Here is a 26,601-nt window from a genome sequence, read left to right as displayed (position 1 = left end):
ATAAAGTTGTATTCAGGCAGTATCTGTTTTTAGCAACACATCCCTATTACCTGAACCAATAAAACCAGCCCTGTGGTTTCATAGAGGTGCATTACTAATGTAGCATCCTCCCTTTTTTGGGGGGGGGCATGTATCACACATAAAGAACAGAGCCCCAAACTGCAAAGCCAGCCTGCGTTAGGATCCCTACATAGCTTCTCGTCTTCTCCAACAAGTCTCTTACAAAGAAGGTGGCCAGGGTGGGGAAGGAGGCGCAGAATCTAGCTGAGCGGTTTGCTCCTGCAATTCGCAAGCATACCCCCAAACGATTAAGCCGACTTAATAAAGCAACAGTTCTTGAGCTTAGCATATTTTCGCATCTGAAGCATTTCCCCTTCTTATTGCTGCTTTCTCCCCTCGTCTTCCTACAAGCAAGAGGGGGGCAAAGTGAAAGAAAAACAGATTACTGTAAATGTTGGCAGGGAATTCAATTTGCATCATTTTCTTAGAAGTCACATGATTTGGATTTCCTCTTGTTTATGATAGATTGCAAAGGCCTTCCAGATGTTTTTAATTCTCAGACTTTTTTTTTTTAAGGAAGGCAATATGATCACACACAGAGAGATAGATAGATGATAGATAGATGATAGATAGATATGACAGTAGACAATAGACAATGAGTTAACATGCCACAGCAAGCATATCAGGCTGACACATATTTCTACGGATGACCACAATACAGGGAAGCCAGACATTTGCCGAAGACAACCAGGCAGACTGCAGGCGAAGTGAGTTGAAGGGGGCTGGGAGTGTACTTTCAGTTCCTGTTTCCAGTTGAAATCACCATCAGCCCCAGCCCCAGGCCAAGCCCACAGTGCAGCTCTATTGGTCTAGGTTGCGTTTACTTCCTGCATAAACATAAACACCTCTCAGCTGTATTGTTAAGTTGAAAGAAGCAGCTTGTTGACGCGGTGCTTTCTGAAGTTCGGAACCAGGATATTGCAAGAGGGAGAGAGAGAGAGAGAGAGAAAGCGATGGCATTTTAACGGCTGCTCGACTGTGAAGAGTGTTTGTGCAGGAAATGCTGGAGGCCTGCCCAGTTTGCTGTGCTAGGAGCTGGAAGGAAACGCAACCGGGCAAAGGGACACCTGAATGAAGCCCCGAGACTTCACATGGGGGCAAGGCAGTTAGCATAAAAGGACATTGGCCAGGCACTGGAGGAAATTGGCAATGGACAGTGGTGACGAACCTTTCAAAGTCCATCCTGACTCTGCCCCTCTTATCAATGCAGGTAACTCTCTGTTCTTCATAGACAAATGACAGGCTGCCTCTGACGCGTATCTGTATGAATAAAGTGGGAGGAGAGGAAGACTGGATCAAAGAAAGCTAACATTGTGAATGGGGCACGGGAGGTGTTTTGTGCTTCTTGGGCAATGTTGCTTCCTTTTCTTACTACAGTTGTCAAAGCCAGAATCTCTGGGACACTGGTGTCTGAAGAAATGAATCTCTGAGTACATGTAAGAAGAGTTTGTTATAAACTTTTTAAATATTTGCTTTGAAGAACAATGCTAATGGGGTCCCTAGAATGGGTTCTCTGCAATGAGAAGACATATCATGTTGTCTTTCCCTGAAAGACAATTTGTCCAGCACTCCTGACCTTCCCATGCAAAACCCAGCTATGGGGTTATGTTGAATGGCTTCCCATGTGCATATGCGGTTTGTGCAGGACAACCACTGCATGACAAGAAACTAGGGCCACATTCATACCATACATTTAAAGCATTGTGGCACCACTTTCAACAGTCATAGCTTTTCCCCAAAGAATTCTGGGAGCTGTAGTTTAAGGGGTGCTGTGGGTTGTTAGGAAAACCCTATTCCTTTCCCAGAGCTACAATCTCCAGAGTTCCATGTGAAGAGGGATTGGATTGCTAAACCACTCTAGGAATTGTAGCTCTGAGAGGGGAATAGGGGAAATGCTCAGGAAATGCTGGTATATCTGAAAGGGCTGGGTAAAACTGGCCAAAGTTCCAAGGTGTGATGGGACCACTCACTCTGTCAACAGCACTACCCATATAAAAAGGTTGATGGCAATATTTCCAAGTAGCTTTAAATACGTTTTTTAGACCATGGATGTTACCATGGGATTATTGGAAGGTGAATGAAATTATCATATGGATGGATAACAGGAAGAATGTAAATGCATCATTAAACAATCAGAGCCAAGGAAATGACCCTTCTGTGCCCTTCTTCAGCCATATGGTACCTGTAGATACTGAACATGTGGCAGCTAGTCCCACCCCCTAGTTTGGGATATTTGTGTTGTGTTGATGTATCATCATCATCGTGGTGGCACCAGGGTGTACCTGTGTCAGTGTGGTGGTGGCCACCAATGTGTATGGATATACATGCATGGGGCTTTCTCTTTGTGGATGGGGACGCTGAGCAACCTGAATTTTCATCTCCATGGAGGAAGCGCTGCATGCAAACATCCAAATGTGCACAGGAACCCCTTGGCTGTTGTGTGTGTTAGTGTGTAAAGTACAAGGAATGTTCTCATGAACTTCTTCACACATTGTTTAACAAATGCATGAAGAGGGTCTCTAAAATCCTATAGGTGATTTTTAAAAAGCAACCTTTTGAAAAGAAATAAAATGTGACCCATTGGTTATACCAGTTTCAAAGCATTTCTGCTGCTCCACAGCACAGCAGTGTGTGTGTGTGTGTGTGTGTGTGTGTGTGTGTCTACTAACACATCTGCAGCAGCTGTTTCAGGTCCCCAGAAGTAAATCAGCTCTAGAAATTAGCCTGGGAAGTAATGGATACCACGGAAAATGTGGTTGGTGTTCAGCCGAGAACCATAATAGCTATGGAGATACTGTTGCCATCCAAACATTGAACCAGCAACCCAGGATAGGTGTAGATTAGTTTTTGAAAATGCTTATAAAGGTGAAGAGGCTTGTATTGCTATCCAACACTAACAAAAGCAAGTTGTGAGACAGAGGGATAAATTCTGGTTGCACACCTGCATTTGGGTATGTCTATAGATGGTTATTATTAAAATTGTGAAGCAAGTATTTAGGAAAATTATGCAAAGCCTGTTGAAAGACAGTTTTGCAGTTATTTGTGCTGCAGGCATAATAAAATATTTGAGCCTTGTCCCACCTGTGGTGAAATGGAAAATTAGCAGCATGCTGGCTTTGAAAGATAACTTTAAGGAAGCAAAATATTTGGTTCCGATCTTCTGGTTGGCGTTATGATATCCTAATTGACAGTCACTCGACTGGGGATGAGCATGCTATCTCTGAGAAGGCCAGAAACAATTCAAATACAGCAGCTATTTGTGTTGGATTTGAAGGCCCGAAGTTACCTGCAAAGCAGATTTGAGTATTTTGATTGGCTCTCAGCAAAGTCATAGTGAGTATTAAGGAGCAAGCAATTCATCGGGATGTTAAAGATGAGCTGCAGCTTCTCCACCAACTATAGTCCAATGCTGTCTAAGCTGAGCAGCTGAGTTAATGTTGTATGTGCTGGGGAGTACGGCATTTGTTAGCAAATTAACGCCAGGGGAGAATCCATAGCTTAGTGTTTTACAGTGCTTGCTTTTCATTTAGAAGTCCCAGTTTGAACCAAAATGGTCAGCACTGGGCTGGCAGACTAGTGATCTGACTTGGTTTAAGGTACCTTCACTTCTCCATCTTCCCCTCTCTATTAGGAAGGCCACTTGCTTGTTGCTACAAAAGATGATAGACATTCACATAACATGCTTTATATGTGTAGATGCACACTGAGGAATAATTACTATAATTTAGACATAATACATCAGACCAATGGGAAGAAATTTGACCAGGTGACCTGTGCTCAGGTGCTAACCGTCGATGGCTAGCTTCTTTGCTTTCCCTCCTTTGGACATAAACCAAACATAGACAGGAGAACCCTTTAAATAACAGGCAGTCCTTTGTAAAATAGTGAAATATGCTCGGAGGATGCAGGGATACCTTACTCTCTGCTTCCATTATCAACTCTGTGTGTGTTGTATACAACCTGCGCAAGAGTTATCAGGTGCAAAAGAAAGAAATCAGGGAGGCATTGCCGAGTTTAAAACTTAAGGTGTATGTTTGGCATGTAAATGAAAGTACTAGGTTGGCTTATATAATTGTTTAGGACAGAGGCACCAATTTGCCCCCAAGATTGAGGAGCCCCGACATGCGTCACATGTATTTGATGTCACTCACACGACATCGTGACATCTGGAGGAGCCAGTCGCTGAAGCTGTGATTTGTGCCGCGCAGTGAGCACTAGGGGCCCCAACATTTGGGGTGTGTGTGTCCAGACCCTTTCCAACAAATATTGAGGGGGGCCAAAGACACCTCAGCACCCCTACAGTTGGAGTGCCTGCTTTGCCTTGGTCATGCTAAGCTAGTCTGCTGCCCTCAGGTGTGATGGATGTTCCTGGCATTAAAGTAGGATTAGCTTGTTTACATGGAAGAAGGGGGCAGTGTTTCATCTTTTGCCTCAGGGAGAACCATACCTTGGTGCCTGAGGAAAGAAGCAGAAATAACTGAAATGCCTGAGGTAAGGTGGTTCCTGAGAAGTCTAAGAAAGGGGAAGTTACTGAGAAATGTGGACGTTGTGCTCTTTTGAACCACTGTCCTGAGGGGAAGTGGCTTAAGAAAGCCTTTTCCAACCTGGTGCTGCCCAAATGTTGCTGAACTACAACTCCCATTATCTGCGGCCATTGGCTGTGCTGGTTGAGACTTATGGGAGTCATAGTCCAAGCCATCTGGAGGGCACCAGTCTGGCAAAGGCTGGATTCGGGTGCTGCTATGAGAGAATCAGGAGGGTGTCAGGAGAGGCCTATGGTTGGAGTTTATCTCCCCGCATACCTGTATGAGAATTCTGAAAATAACCATGGATTATGTGGAAAGGAACGAACCGATTACTAGCCTCTGCTTGCAGCCTCGCATCTTGCCCGCTATCCTTTTCTCAAGAAGTGGACACAGATCTTTTCAAAGAAGCCGAGTCTCCTTTTGTGAAGTAGGTGGTGCAACCTCATTTGATGAAGGCGACTTCATCAAAGGAGAGAAGAGCTGCCATCACTTTTCCTGGTAATGTGTAGAAGATTAAATTTACCCTCCCTGAGAAAATGAACGCTATAAATGTCATGGGTGGGGAAGGGATGCAATGATGATTTCAAGCATTAACCTGATCTTCATCACAACTGATGGCAATGAATATATATATATATATATATATATATATATGCAGAAGCTGTAAATAATACTTAGTGAACTGACTTCTGATACTTCCCACTTCTTGAGAAATGGATGACATTGAGTATTGCGTACAGTGTACTCACACTGCAGAGGTTTAGCAACTGCACGGCGTAAGATATTTCGGCAGGGATACTTGTGAGAGTAATGTCATCCTCCTCCCCTCACAATTCATGCTACCCCTGAGAATAGGAGCAGGGGGATTTGTGGGAAACTAGCTAATGCATCCATCAAAGGATATTTATTTGTTCATTAATTTATTTTATGAACATTGCACAAGTTATACACAACGCTATTTTACTGATCACCCTTTGTTCAGAGTTTACAGCCCATGACTTGGTAGGAAGTGTAGCTCTGCCTGGTTTTGCCCTGCATTTGGTGTTGCACTGCAGCTGATTGGGGAAAAAATTAAATTGGAAAAGCAAAGCATGTTATTTAATTTCTGGTTGAGTCCATAATTCTAATGATTTTCTTCTTCTTCTTCCTTAAAATAAAGGAATGATTTACAAAGGGGTTGATTGGAGGGTAGAAAGAGAGAAAAGTCTACACTTCCCTTCCTCTCTGCTCAGTTAAATCCATCATTCTGAAGTAAGCTGAAGGGCAAAGTATTCATATGAAATTCATTTCAAAATTTTGGTCTATAGTTCTAGTGTGGGAAGCATGCAGTTAAAAGTGTAGACTCAACAGTAGCGCAGTGGTGGGACACATGGTCCCTAGCCCATTCTCTGGTATCTCAAGTTCATAGACAGTAAAGCTGAGAAAGACTATTGCCTATGACTTTGGAAAGTCATTTTCAGAGCTAGATGAACCAATGCTCTGACCTTCAGTGTAAGTGAAAACATGACAAGTGCTAGATAGACAAAACTGGCTCATTCTGGTTCATGCCACTTTTGTAGGTCAGAAGTTCATTATGTCCTGCTTCCACCTTAACCAGCAATTAAACTCATCTTTGTGCACACAAACACCATATTTAAATATGTATTTTCAACATATTTTCACTCAAAGTGTGCAAGTTTCTAAAATGCATTTTGATCCAGTTTTTGACCATTCAGAGAAGTGCAAAGTATCGTGGACCATTACGTTCTGATCCACACATTAGTTTGGGAAGCGCAGATCAGGTCAGTTTGTATCAGAATTCGCAAAAATGGAATTCCTCAAACACATCCCTCGTATTGGTTGTTGTAAAACACTGTCATTTCATCGGACAGATGTAGATTTTGTGGACCAAGCTGGGAGAGGATGTGGGAAAGAGTGTCTCTCTTCCAGTTTCTTCCTGCTGCTCTATGCATTTCTGAAGGGAGAAAAAGGTAGCTACCCTCACCACTTCATGACCAAGATGGCATGGCGGTGGTGGGCATTCAGAGGCTTCATAGATGCAGGGGGGCGAGGGATGTGCCCACTGGCAACCTGTTGGCATTAGAGACCTTTCCTTCTCATCCTGGAAAGTGCATGAATTGAGGGTGAATGAATATACAGAGCACCACTTCAGTCTGCTGCCAGATTAATCATTTGCTGGATGTAGCAACTCCATGTTGACCATGTTCACAGCTTTCAATCCACACTGAACAACACTGTTGAATCTGACTTCCACCCAAGGCCTCAATTAGGATGCCGAGAGTTCCCATGCTTCCCTTGCCCACAATCCTCCAACATACTATTTATTACGTTGTTTTCTCCTAACTCCCATATCAAATGATTGCTTTCAAAAGAAAGATTTATTTAAATTCCTAAGTGAAGTGTCCTTCTAAGGAAAACTCTGATCCTGCTTCTAGCTGAGCTCGCTGCAGTAACTCAATAGCTCCTTGCTTTCTTTTACCTAATTCTTCAATGTTTCCCTTCCTCTTTCCCTTGTGGGATAGGTGAGGAAAGCAGCTGCCTCCGCTGCTCATTGCATCACACGCACCCCTCCCAAAAATAGATGGCTATTCTTATAATTTTGAATCCCAGCCCAGTTGGTGGTTCCTGGATTTCAGGCACCGTATATGAGTTCAGCCCTTCCAAATCAATCACTCTGGAAAAATATTTCTGTCAAAAGGAAATATTTTCTTGGCATTAAGGACTTCCCGATTATTATTATTATTTTAAGATTCAGTGTGTATTGTGTGAGAAGTGAACACTGGCATAAATGGATTTAATATGTAGAAAAATATTAAGCCATCACTAGTGCCTTTCCTTCTGGGACGACTTTACCTTAAGGTAGAGTACAACTGTTGCTTCAGGCCACAGATTGGGAAAGCAAATTTAGGGATGGATGAATCTATCAATTTTGGTTTCTCTTAGTTTTTCACTTGGCCAGTGTTAAACTTAGTTGTCCACATTCCCATATTAGTTTGCATTTTGTTTTTGTTTTTGTTTATTATTATTATTATTTACTGAATTTATATACTGCCCTATACCCGCAGGTCTCAGGATGGTCCTCAAGAAAATTCACCAGCATTTCATTTCACATTTATCCCAATACAGTGGTACCTCAGTTTAAGAACAGCCCTGTTTACGAACGATTACGAACTCCGCAAATCCAGAAGTAGTGTCCCAGTTTGTGAATTTTACCTCGGTCTAAGAATGGAAGCTGAATAGTGGAAGGGCACCGGCAGCAGGAGGCCTTATTAGGGAAAGTGCACCTTGGTTTAAGAACAGTTTCAGTTTAAGAACGAACTTCCGGAACAGATTAAGTTCATAAACCGAGGTACCACTGTATACATGTTTTTGTATACAAATGGATCCCGAGGCAACTTACAATCAATCAATAATAACAACATGATAAAACATAATGGAACATCACAAATGCAGCAAAAATCATGTAGAACAATTAACAAAGCATCAGTGAAACAATTACGATCTATAAAACACTGTCAACAAAGCGACAACTAAAAATTAAGCTAAACATCACATTTAAAGCAAAAGTCCTCTTATATGTTTAACAAATCAATACAGCATTTATAATCTATAAAACAATGTTAACAACATTAACAAAATAGCAAAAAACTAAGCACTGTTAAGTTCATGCACACACTGCCCACATACCCTATGACTCATAATCTTTCACTGTATTCAGCTCATTAAAGTACCCATAATGCCCGTGGCAGCAACTTGCTTCCAAGTTATAACAGTAATTCAGAATACCAAAGAATACCCCTCCCCAATTCTCCAGCTGTGAAGGGAAGATTCTTTTTCATCCATAGCCTTCAGCACACATGGATCCTATATGAAGGATCATACACTTATGGATCCTATTTGCTGCTGCTACCCAGCCCTAACCTCCATGACTTGTCTATAACGTCTGCATGGCAGCCTAAACCCCAGTGCATGCTGGTTGCGAACACGAGCCTCATATTTTTTGAAGATTCCATGTCCAGAGCCTACATGCATTAGTGTCTGCAGGTACATTTTGGCCCAGTTTGACCATTCTGCATCGGATTATATTGTTATTAGAAGAGAATAGTGTGGAACTCTATAGTCCCTTGGCTCAAATGGAATCATAGAATCACAGAATTGGAAATGACCCAATGGTCGTCTAATCTAACCCCCTGCAATGCCAGACTCTCAACTCAAGCATGCCTGACAAATGGCCATCCAACCTCTGAGAGCCAGTGTGGTGTAGTGGTTAAGAGTGGTAGTCTCATAATCTGAGGAACCAGGTTCGCGTCTCCGCTCCTCCACATGCAGCCACTGGGTGACCTTGGGTCAGTCACACTTCTCTGAAGTCTCTCAGCCCCACTTACCTCACAGAGTGTTTGTTGTGGGGGAGGAAGGGAAAGGAGAATGTTAGCCGCTTTGAGACTCCTTCGGGTAGTGATAAAGTGGGATATCAAATCCAAACTCCTCTTCTTCTCTGTTTAAAAACCTCGAAGCAAGAAGAGTCCACAACCTATTGCACTGTTGAACAGCTCTTACTGTCAAAAAGTTGTTCGGTATGTTTAGTCGGAATCTCCTTTCTTGTTACTCGAAGCCATTGGTTTGAGTCCTACCCTCCAGTAGAGGCCAGGACTCGAACCAATGTAAATATTTTAACAAATAAACTTAGAAATAACTTCAGCTGGGTTTTCATTTCATTGCAGTAGGCCTATTTTTTTTCTTTTTTCAAAATGCAAAGCTGAAAATGAAATGTTTAGCAAGGCGTGGTGAAAAAGCACAGGTTCTGGGGGCTGTTTAGCAGTGCTGGAAGCATCCTTGACGTATGTCACGGTGGAAGGGAAGAGGGACAAAAGAGAGATTAGGCGCTGCTAAAAACCAGACAAATTGTTACATTGAGGGCGGGGAGAGAGAATTAAAGGGGCGTTTGAAAATGTGACGCACTATTGTGGACAGTCTGTTTGGATGGATACAGGTGGCAGAGGACAGACTGTTTATATAGTGATATGGGCAGGATGTATCTGGAAGGAACTCTGCCTTCAAACAATCAAATGACAATAAAATGGGTGTTGCTGTGGCTCGGAAAACAATTTCTGAGGAAAGATAATGGAAGGAGAATGACATCTTTTTTTAAAAAAAAGAGGAGCAAATAATTTACGTCACCCATCCTTTGCTCCAGATCACTTCCCATGCAGGAGTTTTCTGCTGCCCCGGAGGGTAAGACCCAAACCAATGGATTCAAGTTATAAGGAAGGAGATTCTGACTAAACATCAGGAGGAACTTTCTGAGGGTAAGAGGTAGGGCTGGTCTTCAACATCACAATATATCACTAGCTAAATATTGTGATAAAACAAGATATTCCAATGTCTGAAATAAGGATGGAGGTATGTAGAGGCATTGGCTGGCTTCACTGTTCTTCCTGCATCGTGATTTTTGACAGTGCCTGCTCTTGTGATTTGCTGCCCCCTAAATGAGGAGAAGAGCTAAGCCAGCAGCGTTTAACAGGTGCTGCAGCAATCGAGAGAAGCATTGGCTGGCTTCACAGTTTCCCGCACATTGTGATTTTTGCATAGCACACACTGTCACACATCCAAATTCACAATATATTGCCAGGTATCACAATATGGACTTCAGACAGGTTTTGGATGATATATCGATATATTGCCTTGCCCTAGTCTTCTTCTTTCTTCTTTGGCAATCACTCATACCTGAGTAAGATTGTCTTCCATAAACACGGTTTTAACAATGAGTTTGTAAGTGACTGTGGAGGCCAATTCTGGACCCACATGTCCTTCCACAGTGGGGACATTGGTTTCCAGGCGGGAGTTGATCACAGTGTAGATTTGCCAAGCGTGCCTTCCTCTTAGCACGTTTCTCCCTTGCGTCATGAGTTCAAGTGTCTTCAAAGCCCATGACACCTTTGGTAAAGGCTGTTCTCCAATTGGAGCGCTCACAGGCAAGTGTTTCCCAATTGTTAGTGTTTATACTACATTTTTTTTAAAAAAATTGCCTTGAAACAGTCTTTAAACCTCTTTTGTTGCCCACCAGCATTACGCTTCCCATTCCTAAGTTGGGAATAGAGTAGTTGCTTTGGAAGATGATAATCAAGCATCCCCACAACATGATTAGACCAACGAAGTTGATGTTGAAGAACCATTGCTTCAACACTAGCCCTAGTAAGAGCTGTTTGATGGTGGGATTGACTCCCTTAGAAAGTGATGGGTTCTCCTTCCTTGGAGGTTTTTATGCAGAGGTTGGATTGTCATCTGTCATGGATGCTTTAGTTGAAATTGGACTAGATAACCCTCAGAGGTCCTTCCCAGCTTTGCAACTCTGAAATTCTATGACTGTTAAAAACTTACTTCAAATCCAAGTCTAATATATTATCCAACTGTCATTATGAAATACCTGCAAAGCTCAAACCTATCTATCCATAAACAAAAAATATTTGCATCCAAGTAACTCCAAATATACAAAATAAATTAAAATGAAATCTTAACATTTAGATTAAGGTTCTGTTTTGTATGGAAGGCTGCAATCCTATACACGCTTACCTGAAAGTAATCCCAACTGAACACAATGGGGATTGCATAGAGATGCATAGGATTGTGCTGTTAATCATAATTTATGAGGGGAAATGCATGTAAAAATTTGAAACGACTGATTGCTTTTTTTGCAGTCAAACCGTATTAGCAAAATGGGGGAACTTGGCCACTGAGTAAACAGTCGGAGCATTTATTGACCAGTAAAGATGTCAGTTTTTCATAAATTGGAAGATAATTAAAAGAATCATTTCTAGAATGAAGGAACAGGCCTTTCTTAACATCTCACAAGTGCTGAGATAGCAAAGCCTGTGAAGCCTTTTTGCTTTGAATTCACTTAGCTCTTACAGTAATACTGTAGTTAATGATTTCTGGAAAGTGGATCCCTGTTTGAATGAATATGTTTTTGCTCTAAACATTGAGAAATCACAGGTATGTATTGCAAGCAGTGGGTGAGCCAACTAAGTCTGCCGAAAATAGCTCTTTAGTGAGTAATGCGAAGGAAAGGAGACCCTTTCTTCCCTCCAAAGCTGGAAACATTCATGTATATGTCTTACTCACTGACATATTTAGCATGCAAATTATAGTAGTCCCTTTTTACACTTTGCATTTCATTTGATAAATGCCATACATTATGCACTTTGTAGTAACTTCCTAAATTTAGTTCTCAAGAATAATTCTCACTGAGATTGCAACAAAGAAATGCGAATGTTTAAGTGGTGTATAAATAAATAAAAAGAATAATAAAAAATAAATAAAACAGCAAGCAACAACAACAGCAACAATTTATTTATACCCCACCCATCTGGCTGGGTTTCTCAGCTTACAGCAGAATATTAAAATACAATAATTCATCAAATATTAAAAGCTTCCCTAAACAGGGTTGCCTTCAGATGTCTTCTAAAAGTCAGATAGTTGTTTATTTCTTTGACATCTGGTGGGAGGGCGTTCCACAGGGCGGGCGCCGCTACTGAGAAGACCCTCTGCCAGGTTCCCTGTAACTTTGCTTCTCTCAGGGAGGTAACCGCCAGAAGGCCCTCAGTGCTGAACCACACTCTTTCAGGTATACTGGGCCGAAGCCGTTTAGGGCTTTAAAGCTCAGCACCAACACTTTGAATTGTGCTCGGAAACGTATTGGGAGCCAGTGTAGATCCTTGAGTACCAGTGTTATATGGTCTTAGCAGCCATTCCCAGTCACCATTCTAGCTGCCCCATTCTGGATTAGTTGTAGTTTTTGGGTCACCTTCAAAGGTAGCCCCACGTAGAACAAACATTTAAATATGAAAAAAAATCCTTAGAAGTTAATTTGAGCTATATCCTATAAGTTCAGACAGTATTTAATCATAATTCCTAAGCTTATTTCATTCCAGCACCCCTGAGAACAGGGGTGACATAGGAGCCAACTCCTAGTGACTGAGATCCCTTTGGCCTCCCCAATAAAATATTTGAGGGGGCCTCCCCCTGCAGATTGATGGACATTGCCATTCAAATGGTGTGTGTGCACTGCTTCTTGTGATCGGTTATGCAGGGTGGTGCTTATGAGCCCCCCCATATTTTATTCAAGTTGCATACCCTCCAACATTTCTCTGATGAAAATTGGAACATCCTATCCCATAATAATAGCAATAATAATTTTATTATTTTTACCACACCCATCTGACTGGGTTGCACCAGCTCCTCTGGGCGGCTCCCAACATATACAAAAACACAATAAAACACTAAATATTAAAAAGCTTCCCTATACAGGGTTGCCTTCAGAAGTCTTCTAATGGTTGCATAGGTACTTATCTTCTTGGATCAGGGGGCGCATAACTCCATGCCCTCCAACATTTCTCCAATGAAAATAGGGACATCCTAAGGAAAACTGGGACATTCTGGGATCAAATCAGAACACTGGGATCAAATCAGAAACCGGGATGGCCTTTGTAAATCCAGAACTGTCCCTGGAAAATGGGGACACTTGGATTTCCATAGGTCTCCAGACCCTGCCTCTCCAATTCATTTGTATCACTCACAGTGGATCACAACAATTACACACAACACAAGCCTATAGACAAAATAAAACAACATCATAAAAGCAGAAACAGGAACAGCAGATAAAACCATGGTCTGTAGTTACAGTCTCTGCAAATGGAAAAGAAAAATACATTTTTGCCATATCAGTAAAGAATTCCATAGGACACATAAACCACTGTCAACATTTCTATTGCTTCTGCATATCGTACTGAATTTTAAGTGAGTGGCCAAGGCAGCAAAAAGTTTCGATTCTTTACTCTTTGCCTCTCACCGTTAAAAAATTTGGATATTTCCCTCTCACTGTTACACACTTCATTGTTGATAATTGATTAAGAGTGGATGAGGATATTAGTGGATATCGACTAAAACACTTACCAGTTTTTCAAAGAGAGTTGACGGAAAGGGTAGATTTTCTCGATAATCCTTTTAAAATTAAAATACAACACGGGTACATTATGGTTAAGGAACATTAAGGGTTTAACTGAAACTAGTTCAAGCTGGGCAATTCGAAGAGCAGCTGCAACTGGGAAGTTAACTTCCTTCAGAAAATGTGCATATTGCCACCATTGCTGGAGGAAACCCGAAAGGTGGAAAGGTCATTTTTGTCCTGATAACATCACGTTTTTTCAATGATTATGGAAGTATGCCACTGATTTAGACCAGTGTTCCCCAAATTTCTGGTGGCTGAGGCTATATACACATACATACATGCCCACACTATGGAGAAAGATCGGTGAATTTTGGTTCATTTTTCTAATCTTAAATTCAGTTATTGACATTTATCATAATGTGGCTTTCAAAAACAGAAAAAAATCCTTATTTTTGCAAGCGATTCCCCCAAATATAATGAATTTTTGTACACATTGAAAATGACATCGCAAAATTCAGCTAGATGCGAATTTCAACAGTTAGCTGTGGTTGTGTTTGCATGTTCTTCCCCAGAAAGTGCAAATTTGATGGATTTGACTTTAAATGAGTTCTGAATCAAGTTTCTCCTCCATTTCTAACACACACACACACACACACACACACAAATATGCATATTTGAATTATAGGCTGAATTAATTCTTAAACCCCAAAGGGTTGAAAAGAGGCAGCCTTCTTCCAGAGCAGTTCCAGGGAAGTAGCTTTGTGAGTTTGTTGTTGCAAAGAGTTGTGTGGCTCCATAGACTACCAAATTTATTATGACATAGGGTTTTGTGGCCCAAACTCCATGAAATCTGCTGTATGTATCCAATGAAGCAGACTGAACGCCGTAGAAGCTAATCCCACAATTAATTTAGTAGAGTTTCTCCATGCAGGTATCAATTGCGAGATTAATGCTCCTCACCCATATATATATATATATATATATATATATATATATATATATGCATCCATGTACCATTTCTATCAAAATTCCAGACCATCATTCCCCCCATTTATTCCATATTTACCCTTTCCACAGAAAAAAAATAATCTGATTAGTTTTAAAATCGTGTTGCCAAGGACCCATTTGCGATATCTGAAAGACCCATTTATAACATTATGGTTTTTCCCCCTGGAAGCCCCCTATAGATTTAAGGTGCCACAGGAGTCTCTGGATTTACCCCCGGAGCAGTGATTCATGCTTAGGTTCCTGCTGTCCCTGTTATTTAGGGCCAGTTCTAGTTTTGTGGTATCTGTCCCGATGAATCAGTCTCCCTGTTTCATCTCTATTTTTAGAGGGGTGCAAGGCCTCAAGATTTGCCTTGTATCTGTTAAAAAGAAAGAAAGTAAAGATCTGTTTCTGAGCCTCTCTGTGCTATGTCTGCTTTGTTCTGTGTTTCCGATTCTCAGCTGCTGTGTGTAAAGACAAAACTCTGGTCCCTTTTCAGTATAATAGGGAATCTAAAAAAAATCTGTTAACTATTGAGCAAGGTGGAATGAAATATATATGTATATACAAAAGCCCTTCCTGTATAACTGCAAACAAGTAGGCTCAGGGGTTTTGTGGGGAGAAGTAAAGGGATTTTCTCCCCTCCATAGTCCATGAAGAGGTTTGGAGAGAGGGTCTGTCTCTTGTTGTTCCTTACCTTAAAATAATGATGAGGTTGCCCAGTGGTATGCACAGCCATTATGAGAATAGCTAGGTTGAGCAGCTGCTCTGTCTTACAGAGGACCGCTCTCTAGCTGAAGGGGTCCACTAGACTGATTGATTGTCTTTTTTGTGCTGCTTTCCATTCAAATGAACCCCAAAGCAGCTTACAAACAATAAATAACAATAACATAATAGAACAGCATGAGCACAGCATGAAGCATATGATATAATTAACACGTCATCAGTAAGATGGTTGCAATCTATGAAATACTATTAACGAACCAGCAACAAAGATATTAGCTAAACATCATGAATGCAGCATAAGTCATTTAACGATGAACAGACCAATAAGGCATTTATAATCTATAAAACAATGTTAACAAAACAGCAACTAAAAAAATAAGGCAGCACAACCGGTTCTCCCACACTGGGCGCTGGGCAGAAATGGTCCCGGGAAGCACTTTCCCATCTACAGGATGGAGGCATAAGGGCTCTGACAGGGTCCTAGAGTCCTTCTGTCTCCTTTCCAAAGCCTAGTTAGTGCTTGCCCAGATAGAGCCAGGGCTTTTTCGGCTGTGGCTCCAATCTGGTGGAACGCTCTGTCACAAGAGACTAGGGCCCTGCGGGACTTGACATCTTTCCACAGGGCCTGCAAGACAGAGCTGTTCCACCAGGCCTTTGGCCAGGGCACAGCCTGACTCCCTCCTTCGGCAATCTTCGCGGAGCTGTGGCCCAATGGTTGCCATTGGTTTGATTTGAATTAATTTTATAATGAATGATTTTAGAGTGTTGTGTTGTGTTGTACTGTTGTACTGTTTTATTGTTGTTAGCTGCCCTGAGCCCGGCTTTGGCTGGGGAGGGCGGGATATAAATAATTTGTTGTTGTTGTTGTTGTTGTTGTTGTTGTTGTTGTTGTTGTTGTTGTTGTTATTATTATTATTATTATTGAATGAGGTAGGAGGGCTCTAGGACCCTGCTGAGCCCTCATGCCTCCTTCTTGAAGCCTGGTATGGCGCGAGGGCTGGGGGGCTCGCCAAATTTTGGTTTAGCTCAGGGCGCCATAGTTCCAAAGTCCAACCCAGTATCAAAATGCCTAGGCGGACCTCAAGCTTTGCAGAAGTACAAAAAACAACAACACAATTGTTATATTTTAATGTTTTTGTAGTGTTAGACTTGTTTTAGAGATGGGGTATTCCACAGTGGAGTCAAAACCTTGAGGAACATCTAAAGAACAATAGAGAAAGGCTGAGACTTTTTCTTTATGGTGCATATAAACACTGAGAGCCAGTGTGGTGTGGTGGTTAAGAGTGGTAGACTCGTAATCTGGGGAACCGGGTTCACGTCTCTGCTCCTCCACATGCAGCTGCTGGGTGACCTTGGGCTAGTCACACTTCTCTGAAGTCTCTCAGCCCCACTCACCTCACAGAGTGTTTGTTGTGGGGGAGGAAGGGAAAGGAGAATGTTAGCCACTTTGAGACTCATTCAGGATATCAAATCCAAACTCTTCTTCTTCTTCTTCATGGTAGGAGGCCAGTTGTCTACTCAAGTCACCTCTGCCAGATCAGATGCATTTGTGCATCTTTGGCCCAAAATATGGGCTCTATGGGTATGCCTTTAGTATAAAATCCTCCCTACTGGCCGTGTTCACATTTCAGCAAAGAATGAGTCTTAGTCTTGTTGTTCAAGAACAAGCCACCCATAGGAATGAGCATGAATGAGTCACCTCATTCGATAGCAATTTGGAATGTTTACCAATTGTTGCCCGGGATAATTTGCTGCCTATAAGTATATATGGTACACATTTTACAGTGAACTGTAGGAGGCATATATGAATGCCTTAATTGAATAACTGGTGCTATTAACTGATCAATGGCTTAAGTGTATAATAAGTATATATGGTACATTTGGAGCATACCGTGACAGTCATGAATGCCTTAATTGAATAGCTAGTGCAATTAACTGATCAATGGCTTAAGTGCATATTAAGTATAGAGGTGTGTTAATCAAAAAGTCCCAGTTCCTGGATGTTCCTGTTCCTCCACTTTCCTAATTCCGCTCTTTACACACCAGTAACCATTATACACATAGTAATGCACCTATTAAATCAGCGGAGGTGGAGAGCGGAGAACAGAGAACAGAGAAGGCATTTGTTTGCTTTTAGCTAGAACATTAAAGTAGCTGAATGTTGCAGGCTGTCTTTTTCTTTCTGTAGAAGAAGGAGGCAGCTGGAGCAGGAGGACAGGAGGTACCTTCACTGTGTGGAGTGGCAGAAGTTCTCCAGAGAATAAAGGCCTTTGTTTCTGGCAGTGTCCAGTCATACCTTGAAAGTCAAATGGAATCCGTTCCGGAAGTCCATTCGACTTCCAAAACGTTCGGAAACCAAAGCACAGCTTCTGATTGGCTGCAGGAAGCTCCTGCAGCCAATTGGAAGCTGTGGAAGCCCCGTCAAATGTTCGGCTTCCAAAAATAGTTTGCAAACCGGAACAGTCACAGAACACCAAAATGTTCAAGAACTAAGCTATTCAAAAACCAAGGTGTGACTATATTGAGATTCTGCAGCAGAGCTTTGTGGTGCTTACAACTTACCTTCCCAATTAACTTGGAACAGCTAAATCAAAAACTCAAATTGCAAGCCAGGCTGATTGAGGATGGTGTGAAGGATGTAGAAAAGGGGAGACCAAAGGCCAATTGTGGTACAGTAAAAAATAAACAACCTACTAACCCCCTGGCACAACTGTTCTAAGGGTAGGAGGGTTAGGTAGTGAAGGAAATGAAGAAGTCCTTGAGGGAAAGGAGACAATGCCTTGTATACAACACACCAGTTCTCCAGACAATTGGCCCAGGTTGGCCATGTGATTCCACTCATACCCTCCCCTCAAGATGAAGTCTCATGAGGCTTCTACCGTCATCAAACATGCCCCCATCAGAGGGATGACAATGTCTTAGGTCTACAGTATGTTTCTGATGGGGTCTAAACACAACCTGCCACCTGCCTAGCACAGTCATAGTCTGGTTTTAATGCATACTGTCCAACATTCATCAAATGAAAATGGGGACATTTCTCACTCCAAGTGACACTCCTTAACACCCCATTTTGGAACCCCACACCCACAGAGCATTTCCTATCAGCAGAAGGGTGAGTGCCCCCACCGCACCAACAGCACACACATGCCCTCCACTGTCTTGAGAAAACCCCTTAATTCTGATTTTATTTAATGATGATGATAATAATAATAATTGTATTATTTATACCCCACCCCTCTGGCTGGGTTTCCCCAGCTACTGTGGGCGCCTCCCAACAAAATATTAAAAACACAATAAAACATTGAACATTAAAAGCTTCCCTAAACAGGGCTGCCTTCAGATGTCTTCTAAAAGTCACATAGTTTTTTATTTCCGTGACATCTGATGGGAGGGTGTTTCACAGGGCAGGCGCCACTACCGAGAAGGCCCTCTGCCTGGTTCCCTGTAACCTCACTTCTCACAGTGAGGGAACCACCAGACGCCAGACGACCCTCAGAGCAGGACCTCAGTGTCTGGGCTGAGCGATGGGAATGGAGACACTCCTTCAGGTAAACTGAGCCGAGGCCGTTTATTATTCGGTAGATTTACAAAAAGAAAAGTAAATTTTGGAAAGGGGCAAGATTAGACATGGATGCAGAAAACATTTTAAAAAATTAAAATTAAAAAATTAACAATAATAACAACAACAACAACAATAATAATAATTTATTATTTATACCCCGCCCATCTGGCTGGCTTTCCCCAGTCACTCTGTGCGGCTTCCAACAAAATATTAAAATACAATAGTCTGCCAAACATTAAAAGCTTCCCTAAACAGACTCTTTGTGCTCCACTCTGCTCCCCCTTCATTCCTGCCCAGGGCGCCCCTGCCCTCTGCCTGCCCCTCAGAGCAAGCACATCATGCGGGGCTGGGCCATGGAAGCTGCAGCCTCTCCTGCTCCTTGCCTGCTCTCCAGCAGCCACCACAAGCTGCTCAATGGTGGAGGCTGTCAGCGGCAGCCATGGAGAGGCCATAGATAGGCAAGGAGTTACTCACTCGCATCTGTCAATCTGCATCTACTGACGCTTTGGACAAGCGCCACCTCATCTTCCTCCCTGAGCTCAGCAGCGATGGCACTGGCAGGGGAAATAGGGACTTTCCAGGATCAAATCAGAAGCCAGGATGGTTTCATAATTCCAGGAAAGTCCCTGGAAAATCAAGACACTTGGAGGGCATGTTAACGTCTTCTGCCTCCTCCCACTTTGCATCTTAAGACTTGTACAGAACTCATGACTTCAACTTCAGCCGGCTTCTTCTCTCCTCGTCCTGTCCGCTTGCTTTTTCTTTTCTTTTCAGAGTTCTCAAAAACTCGGAAGCTTGTGCACTATTTTGTGTCATTTTAGTTGGCCTAAAAGATGAGGTAGCAGCTGGTTTTAGTTTGGCTGACTCAGGGTTAGTCAATGGGGGTGTATTCACGATGCCCTCTACCCCATGGCGTTATGGTACTAAATGCCCCTGAAACATCCCCTGCACCAGGAACTAGGAAAATTTTTAACACGTTTTCGGTTGTCTGAAGTTTCACTATGTTGCGCTTAGTAAAGTCGTTGGGGGTGATGATCCCAGCTCCATGAAATAAAGTCAGACAGCAACTCACGCGTACACACAGCTGCACATATTGCACGAACCTGTTAAGGATTTTACCTTTTTAAGAAATGACAAAATAATTACAGGACAACATGTCCTTCATGAGTAAAAGCAACCAAGCTAAAGTGCTTTCAAGGCTGGCATGGCCTAGTTCTCCACTGGCAAGCTGCATAAATCATAAAGTGTTAGGGGACTGATTCATACGGTAGGGGATCTGAAAGCATGCAGCCTATGTTTGTGGCTCTTTCTGTGTATTGTACTAATGCATAAAAATGAGCAGTGTTGAGCTGAAGAGAACATTTGCAGAAAAGTGTTTAGGATTTCTGAATCCATTAAACTGGATAGTTGTTGGCCATGTTGAAAATGATTCTTTCCCCTTCTTATTTTTTTTAAATGATTATACAATTTCTAATTTGTCCACTGTTGTATCTGCTTGCAGACCCTCCAAGTGACCCTGTTATCCAGGGACAGTCCTAGATTTACAGAAGTTGTCTTGGTTTCTGATCTGATCCCAGAATGTCACATTTTTCCTTAGGAGGTCCCTATTTTCATCAGAGAAATGTTGGAGGGTATGGAGTTAAGCAACTCCCGAGCCAAGGAGATAAGTAACTATACAACCTTTAGAAGACATTCAAAGGCAACCCTGTACAGGGAGGTTTTTTAATGTTTTATTATGTTTTTATTTATGTTGGAAGCTACCCAGAGTGTGGGGACAGCCCAGTCAGATGGCGAAAATATGAATAATAAAGTTGTTGCTGTTGTTGAATAGGACATCCCTATTTTCATCAGAGAAATGTTGGAGGGTATCTGCTTGCCAGAACAGTGTATCTGCCCCAACAAAGATTTGAGATGGTTCACCAACTCAAGGCCTGTTTCAGAAGTTACTTCTGAAACATAGTGTGAGAGTAAAACTTGATGCCTCACCCCTACCCCAAGAGTATCCCATAGAGGCAATAGTAGTCCATTAGTGGTAGATTTATACTGGACAATCCACACATCATTCTGCTTTATTGGCTGTTCTGCAATGTTTCCCCATTGCTATAGCATTAGGTAAAGGTAAAAGGTAAAGGACCCCTGGATGGTTAAGTCCAGTCAAAGGTGACTATGGGTGCGGTGGTCCTCTCGCTTTTCAGACCAAGGAAGCCTGTTTTTGTCCACAAGACAGCTTTCTGGGTCATGTGGCCAGCATGACTAAACCGCTACTAGTGCACAGAAGACCATGACGAGTGCCAGAATGCACGGAAAACCATTTACCTTCCTGTCACAGTGGTACCTATTTATCTACTTGCACTGGTGTGCTTTTGATGTGCTAGGTTGGCAGGAACTGGGACAGAGCAATGGGAGCTCACCCCATTGCGGGGATTTGAACTGCCGACCTTATGATCAGCAAGTCCAAGAGGCTCAGTGGCTTAGACCACAGCGCCACCCGCGTCCCTGTTGTAGCATTATTGCTGTCTGAAGGGGTCCTCTTGCTCTATAGCTCAAGAAATGTGAGACAAAAATGAACCCTGGAACATTACAAGATTTCATCAGGAAGTTATGGGGTATGAGCTGACTGGAAATGAAGCAGCACGTCTGGACCGAAACTTTTGCAGGTGCAAACTATTCAAAGCTGGACTAACTGCCCAGATATCATCATGGGCAGAAATCAGCATAAATGCACAATAGGAAGGGCATCTGGGGCTTTTCTGCACACCCACCTCCTGTCTCCCCCCTCCCACCTCTCCTCCTGTCGATTTCATGTCTTCACTGCAAGGGGCTCCTGGATATGCTGTAGATTTGGAAAGAAAGCTGGTCAGTTTCACTGTTGCTTTTTTGCTGCCTTTGTATGCAAATCTGCAAGCTTGTGAGAGGTCCTCCATCCAGTAGCATCTTCTCTATGTGAGTTGCATGCACACAGGATTGCAGGTCCATCTGTCGATACAGCTTTTTCTTTTTTGCAAAGGAGGGGTGTTATTTGTCCAATGAAAATTAGTTCAGAAAGAAGAAGAAGAAGAAGAAGAAGAAGAAGAAGAAGAAGAAGAAGAAGAAGAACAACAACAACAACAACAACAACAACAACAATTTATACCCCACCTATCTGGCTGGGTTTCCCCTGCCAGTCTGGGTGGCTTCCAACAAAATATTAAAAATACAATAAAACATTAAAAACTTCCCTAAACAGGGCTGCCTTCAGATATCTTCAAAACATGTGAACCTAAGGATCTGAGATACTTCTTCACACCAGTGGGAGTAAATATCCTCCCCATAAATAAAAACTAGCAGATTACTTCAGCATTCACACCCACACCCACACCCACACCCACACTACACCCGGGGGGGGGGAATCTATATGTTTATAAATGAACCTATTTACATGTCTTTGAGTCAACTTCTGTTTCTATGGGTTGTCTTTCTTGGACAGCAGTTGAATCTCTATGGTGCTAACCAGAACTTTTTTTCCTAGAAAAATAGGTACCAGTACTCACCATGAAGTTGTTACATTAAGTGCCACACTTTTTAACAACAAAAGAAAGAGGTGCTGGGACTGCATGCCCTTGAGTAATGTAAAGGGACCCCTGACCATTAGGTCTAGTCGTGACCGACTCTGGGGTTGTGGCGCTCATCTCGCTTTACTGGCCGAGGGCACCGGCGTACAGCTTCCGGGTCATGTGGCCAGCATGACTAAACCACTTCTGGCGAACCAGAGCAGCACACGGAAACACCGTTTACCTTCCTGCTGGAGCGGTACCTATTTATCTACTTGCACTTTGACATGCTTTCAAACTGCTAGGTTAGCAGGAGCAGGGACTGAACAACAGGAGCTCACCCCGTCACGGGGATTCAAACTGCCATCGTTCTGATCGGCAAGTCCTAGGCTCTGTGGTTTAACCCACAGTGCCACCCGCATCCCTGCCCTTGAGTACCCCCCCCCCCAAAAAAAAGCACTGGTGCTGACTGAGGCACTAAGATTTACCTGTTACTGTCCCATTGGCTTTCAGGACTTATTCCCTCGGACAAGGCATTTTTTTCTCCCTTTGGGAAGAGGGCGTGCTATCAAACACTAACGAAACCCTTGGAGGCTTTTAAAATCATCCACAGGAACACTCAAAAATCCCGTTTTATTTTTGAGGAAATCAGGAGGGAGCAAGCAGTGACCCTCATATACCGTAGCTGAGCTGCTTCATTCATGTGCAGGGCAAAATGGGTTTATAATCACTGCCTTTCCCATTTTTGTTGAATTGGGTGGGGTGTGTGTGTGTGGAATCCGAAACATTCTATAAAATAAAGATCCAAGATCCAGTAAATTATGTAAAAGAAACATCCAAAATCCATAACATTATATTAAAATAAAAATCCAAAATCCAGAACACCACATAAAATAAAGATCTTGGGCAGTGGTTCAGTACAAGATATTACTTCTCCCTCTTTGCAAGTTGTGTGCACATGCCTATTGTCACAGCAATTTCAGTGTTTCTGATCCTTTTGCAGGAGTGCCTTATCACCTCCTGGTACCTTCTTTGCATCGATGTGATTAAATAGTGGAGTGTGCAGAGTACACACATACTATGTTGGTGAAAATCGAGTTGCGGGCGGGGGGGGAGGGAGGGAGAGGGAAACTTGGCTTCTTTGTCAAGAGTTCACTGAAAACATCTGTTCAATCACGGAGAGGCCAAAAAGGCAAGAACAATTTGAGAAAGGGGGAAATAAAGCAGTACAGAAGTTAACACAATGCCAGCATACTGTTAATCCTTCAGGCACTAGGAAGATGAAGAAATTGCTGGAGTTTGGGCAGCTCCATTACCAGAGATACCGTGCCGTTAAATATAGGGCAGAGCCGACTGAGGAAAAAGGGACTTGTCGTTTATCCTTTTGTATAGCCTGAACCAACACTTGCCTCCTCCAGTTCCTACTGCAAGACAGAAATTGGGGCTTTGGCCATACCCACTGGAAGGTGAAAGGACAACAGTTATCTTTTCCCACTGGCCATACTGGCCCATATTCAAAGTTTCGGTACTGACGTCTAATGCACTATGCAGCTCGAGACTTGAATATTTCAGAAGCCTCTTTAATCCCTTATATACCCATTAGATAGGAAACTGGAGAGAAATTTGATTCCGTTTACATTTAAAGTCGAATCTACCTAATTTGCTCTTTCCCAAACTATATGGGAACTGAAACACGGCCACAAAATTGGCACTTGCCCTGAATTTGCAGTGCAGATCTCCAGCCAAGTAATGTGTACAAAAATGCATATGGTGGGGTACATTTTGCATAAAAATGCCATGTACTAGTGGAAACAGAATGAAAAAATGCATTATATTGAGAGAAATTGTTTTGCAAAAAGTGTTTGTGGCAGGCAAAATTGCACGCAAGAATTCATCTATAAGAGAAAATTGCACTACGTTACTGATGAATTTTCATGATGATGATTACCCTTATTATTTTTAAATCACTAACCAATGTGGAGAATTGAAAAAATTGGGGAGAAATGAGAGAAACAGTAATTGACGGGTAAGCCCACCCTTACCAGAAGGTCAATGTGTTCTACAGGACAGTTTCTCCTTGAAGCTGCTACAATATCGGAAGCCTGCTGTGCAGTAAAACTTGGAGCATGGCTTTCTGTGTGGAACAGCATCCCTGCTGAGGTGTGACAGGCGCCCGACGAAATGTACTTTCTGAAAACAATTGGAGGCATTTTGGGTTTGACAACCTTTCCCAGCTCTGTGGAAAGGTATCTTTTCCTTAGGTGTTTGTTCTGTGATGATGACGATGATGGTATACCTGTATCTCAGTGCTTCACCTGGGTCACATGACAGAGCTGGGCCAGTAGAGAGACGGCTCTGGCCTTGGCCTTCTTAAGATCAGGCAGGCTGACTTGCCACCGTACTTGGAACCCAAACCGTTAAGTAGTGGATAAATGCCTGGAAATATAATGCATGACTGATCTGCGAAGCCCATTGCTGTGACATGTTGAGAGCCCCGTTAAGACAAAGGGATTCTTAAAGGATTGGGGAAATGTTGAGTGGATTGGCACGCCAAAGGTTATAGCCAAGATGCTTAGGGAAACATGCCTGGAGTTTCCTTAAACTTCTGGAATGCCAGAGTTGACTAGCAAAAAATGAAACGGGATAGATCGCTCAGTATTTGTCCTGCGGCTTTTTGAATGTCTCTTCAGGAAACATTTGGTGCTGGCAACATGCAGGTCTTCAAAACAGGGTAGTATGAAAAATTTGGACAGCAGTCGGAAGATGCTGCTCCTGGCGACCTTGAAATTATTAGCTGTGAGAGTAGAGGATGGTTTTACTTGTTTTGAGATGTTTTAATTGCTTTTAGAGGTTTTCCGTTGTTTTGAATATGGTTTTATTTTACTATTGATTGTATTGTTTTATTACTGATGCGTTTGCCACCCTGGGCTCCTTTGGGTGGAATAGTAATAATAGTAGTATTATAGTAGTAATAGTAGGAATAATTATTACTAGAATAGAAGTAATAATACTCCCATCAACATTGGTGGTATTATGTATGTGTGTGGTTTCGGTAAGGACAATGAACTGCACAGATCATGCCAACTGAGGAATGACTCTTGTGGGAGTTTTAAACTGGTAAAGAAGAAAGTGCCCGTTGCTCCAAGATCTGATTCCTCTATTTTTAGACTTAACCTTATCTTTGTGATTGTTGTTCCGAGAAGACCCAAACTCAAACCTGGCCTTTCCCTTCATCATAAATTTCCTTACGTTTAGGGAAGATTTATGTTCTGGCTTGGCAGCATAGGCTCTCAACCAATCTTTTTGGACATTTTAATTTTTTAATTTTTTAAAACCTAACCAAAAGGATGCACAGCTAATTATTGGGGGGAGAGATTGCTTCCAGCATCACCATAGCGTAAGTGGATAAAATGGATATGAGGATGACACAGGATTAAGGCTAATGTGTGGTCTGTTTCTGCAGTGCCTGGAGGGGGTGGGTTTGGTTGGGGGCATTTTGCTGTTGACCAAGTGCTTCCTTGGGACTCAGGTTTGGAAGACAATATTGGGGAGATTGTGTTCTTTGCCAAGGCTACTGGTAACATGGTGTCTCTCAGGGATCAGTTTTGCCCCTCCCTTCCTATTGCTTAAAGGTAAAGGTAAAGGTACGCCTGCCTGTACGGGCCAGTCTTGACAGACTCTGGGGTTGTGCGCCCATCTCACTTAAGAGGCCAGGGGCCAGCGCTGTCCGGAGACACTTCCGGGTCACGTGGCCAGCATGACATCGCTGCTCTGGCGAGTCAGAGCCGCACACGGAAACGCCATTTACCTTCCCGCTGGTAAGCGGTCCCTATTTATCTACTTGCACCCGGAGGTGCTTTCGAACTGCTAGGTTGGCAGGCGCTGGGACCGAGCAGCGGGAGCGCACCCCGCCGCAGGGATTCGAACCGCCGACCTTTCGATCGGCAAGTCCTAGGCGCTGAGGCTTTAACCCACAGCGCCACCTGCGTCCCTCCTATTGCTTAACATCTGCTTAAAGGCACTGGAAGAGAGATAGTTCAGGGATTTTGAGTGTGTTGTTATCAATATGCTGGTGATCCACAGCTTTGTTTGTTCTTTTCATCTTACACAATGGAAGCAGTCTGTGTCTTGGGTAACTCATATGCATTAGTAAAGCAGGGTTAAGATTCTTCCATAAATAGAGTGGTACCTCGGGTTAAGTACTTAATTCGTTCCGGAGGTCCGTACTTAACCTGAAACTGTTCTTAACCTGAGGCACCACTTTAG

General features: G+C 42.7%; 1 protein-coding gene across 6 annotated transcripts in view; it reads left to right on the top strand.

Annotated features, from left to right (window-relative positions):
- The first annotated feature begins 627 nt into the window (after positions 1–627).
- The window catches only part of LOC307218855 (uncharacterized protein), a 278,451-nt gene continuing 252,477 nt past the window's right edge, over positions 628–26,601 (top strand). For 2 of the 6 annotated variants that reach the window (XM_079981793.1, XM_079981794.1), the window contains exon 1: positions 630–1,270. In XM_079981793.1, the coding sequence (XP_079837919.1) occupies positions 1,210–1,270 (61 nt within the window). In that variant the 5' untranslated portion in view covers positions 630–1,209. Of the gene's footprint in view, positions 1,271–26,601 lie in introns of all 6 variants that reach the window. The other 4 variants (XR_013840041.1, XM_079981796.1, XM_079981795.1 and 1 more) reach the window with 4 other exon arrangements.

The sequence above is a fragment of the Podarcis cretensis genome, assembly GCF_951804945.1.
Source record: "Podarcis cretensis genome assembly, chromosome: 6".
NCBI classification, from domain to species: Eukaryota; Metazoa; Chordata; class Lepidosauria; order Squamata; family Lacertidae; genus Podarcis; species Podarcis cretensis.
Note: the sequence above shows the minus strand (reverse complement) of the source record. Positions and strands in the feature narration are given on the sequence as shown.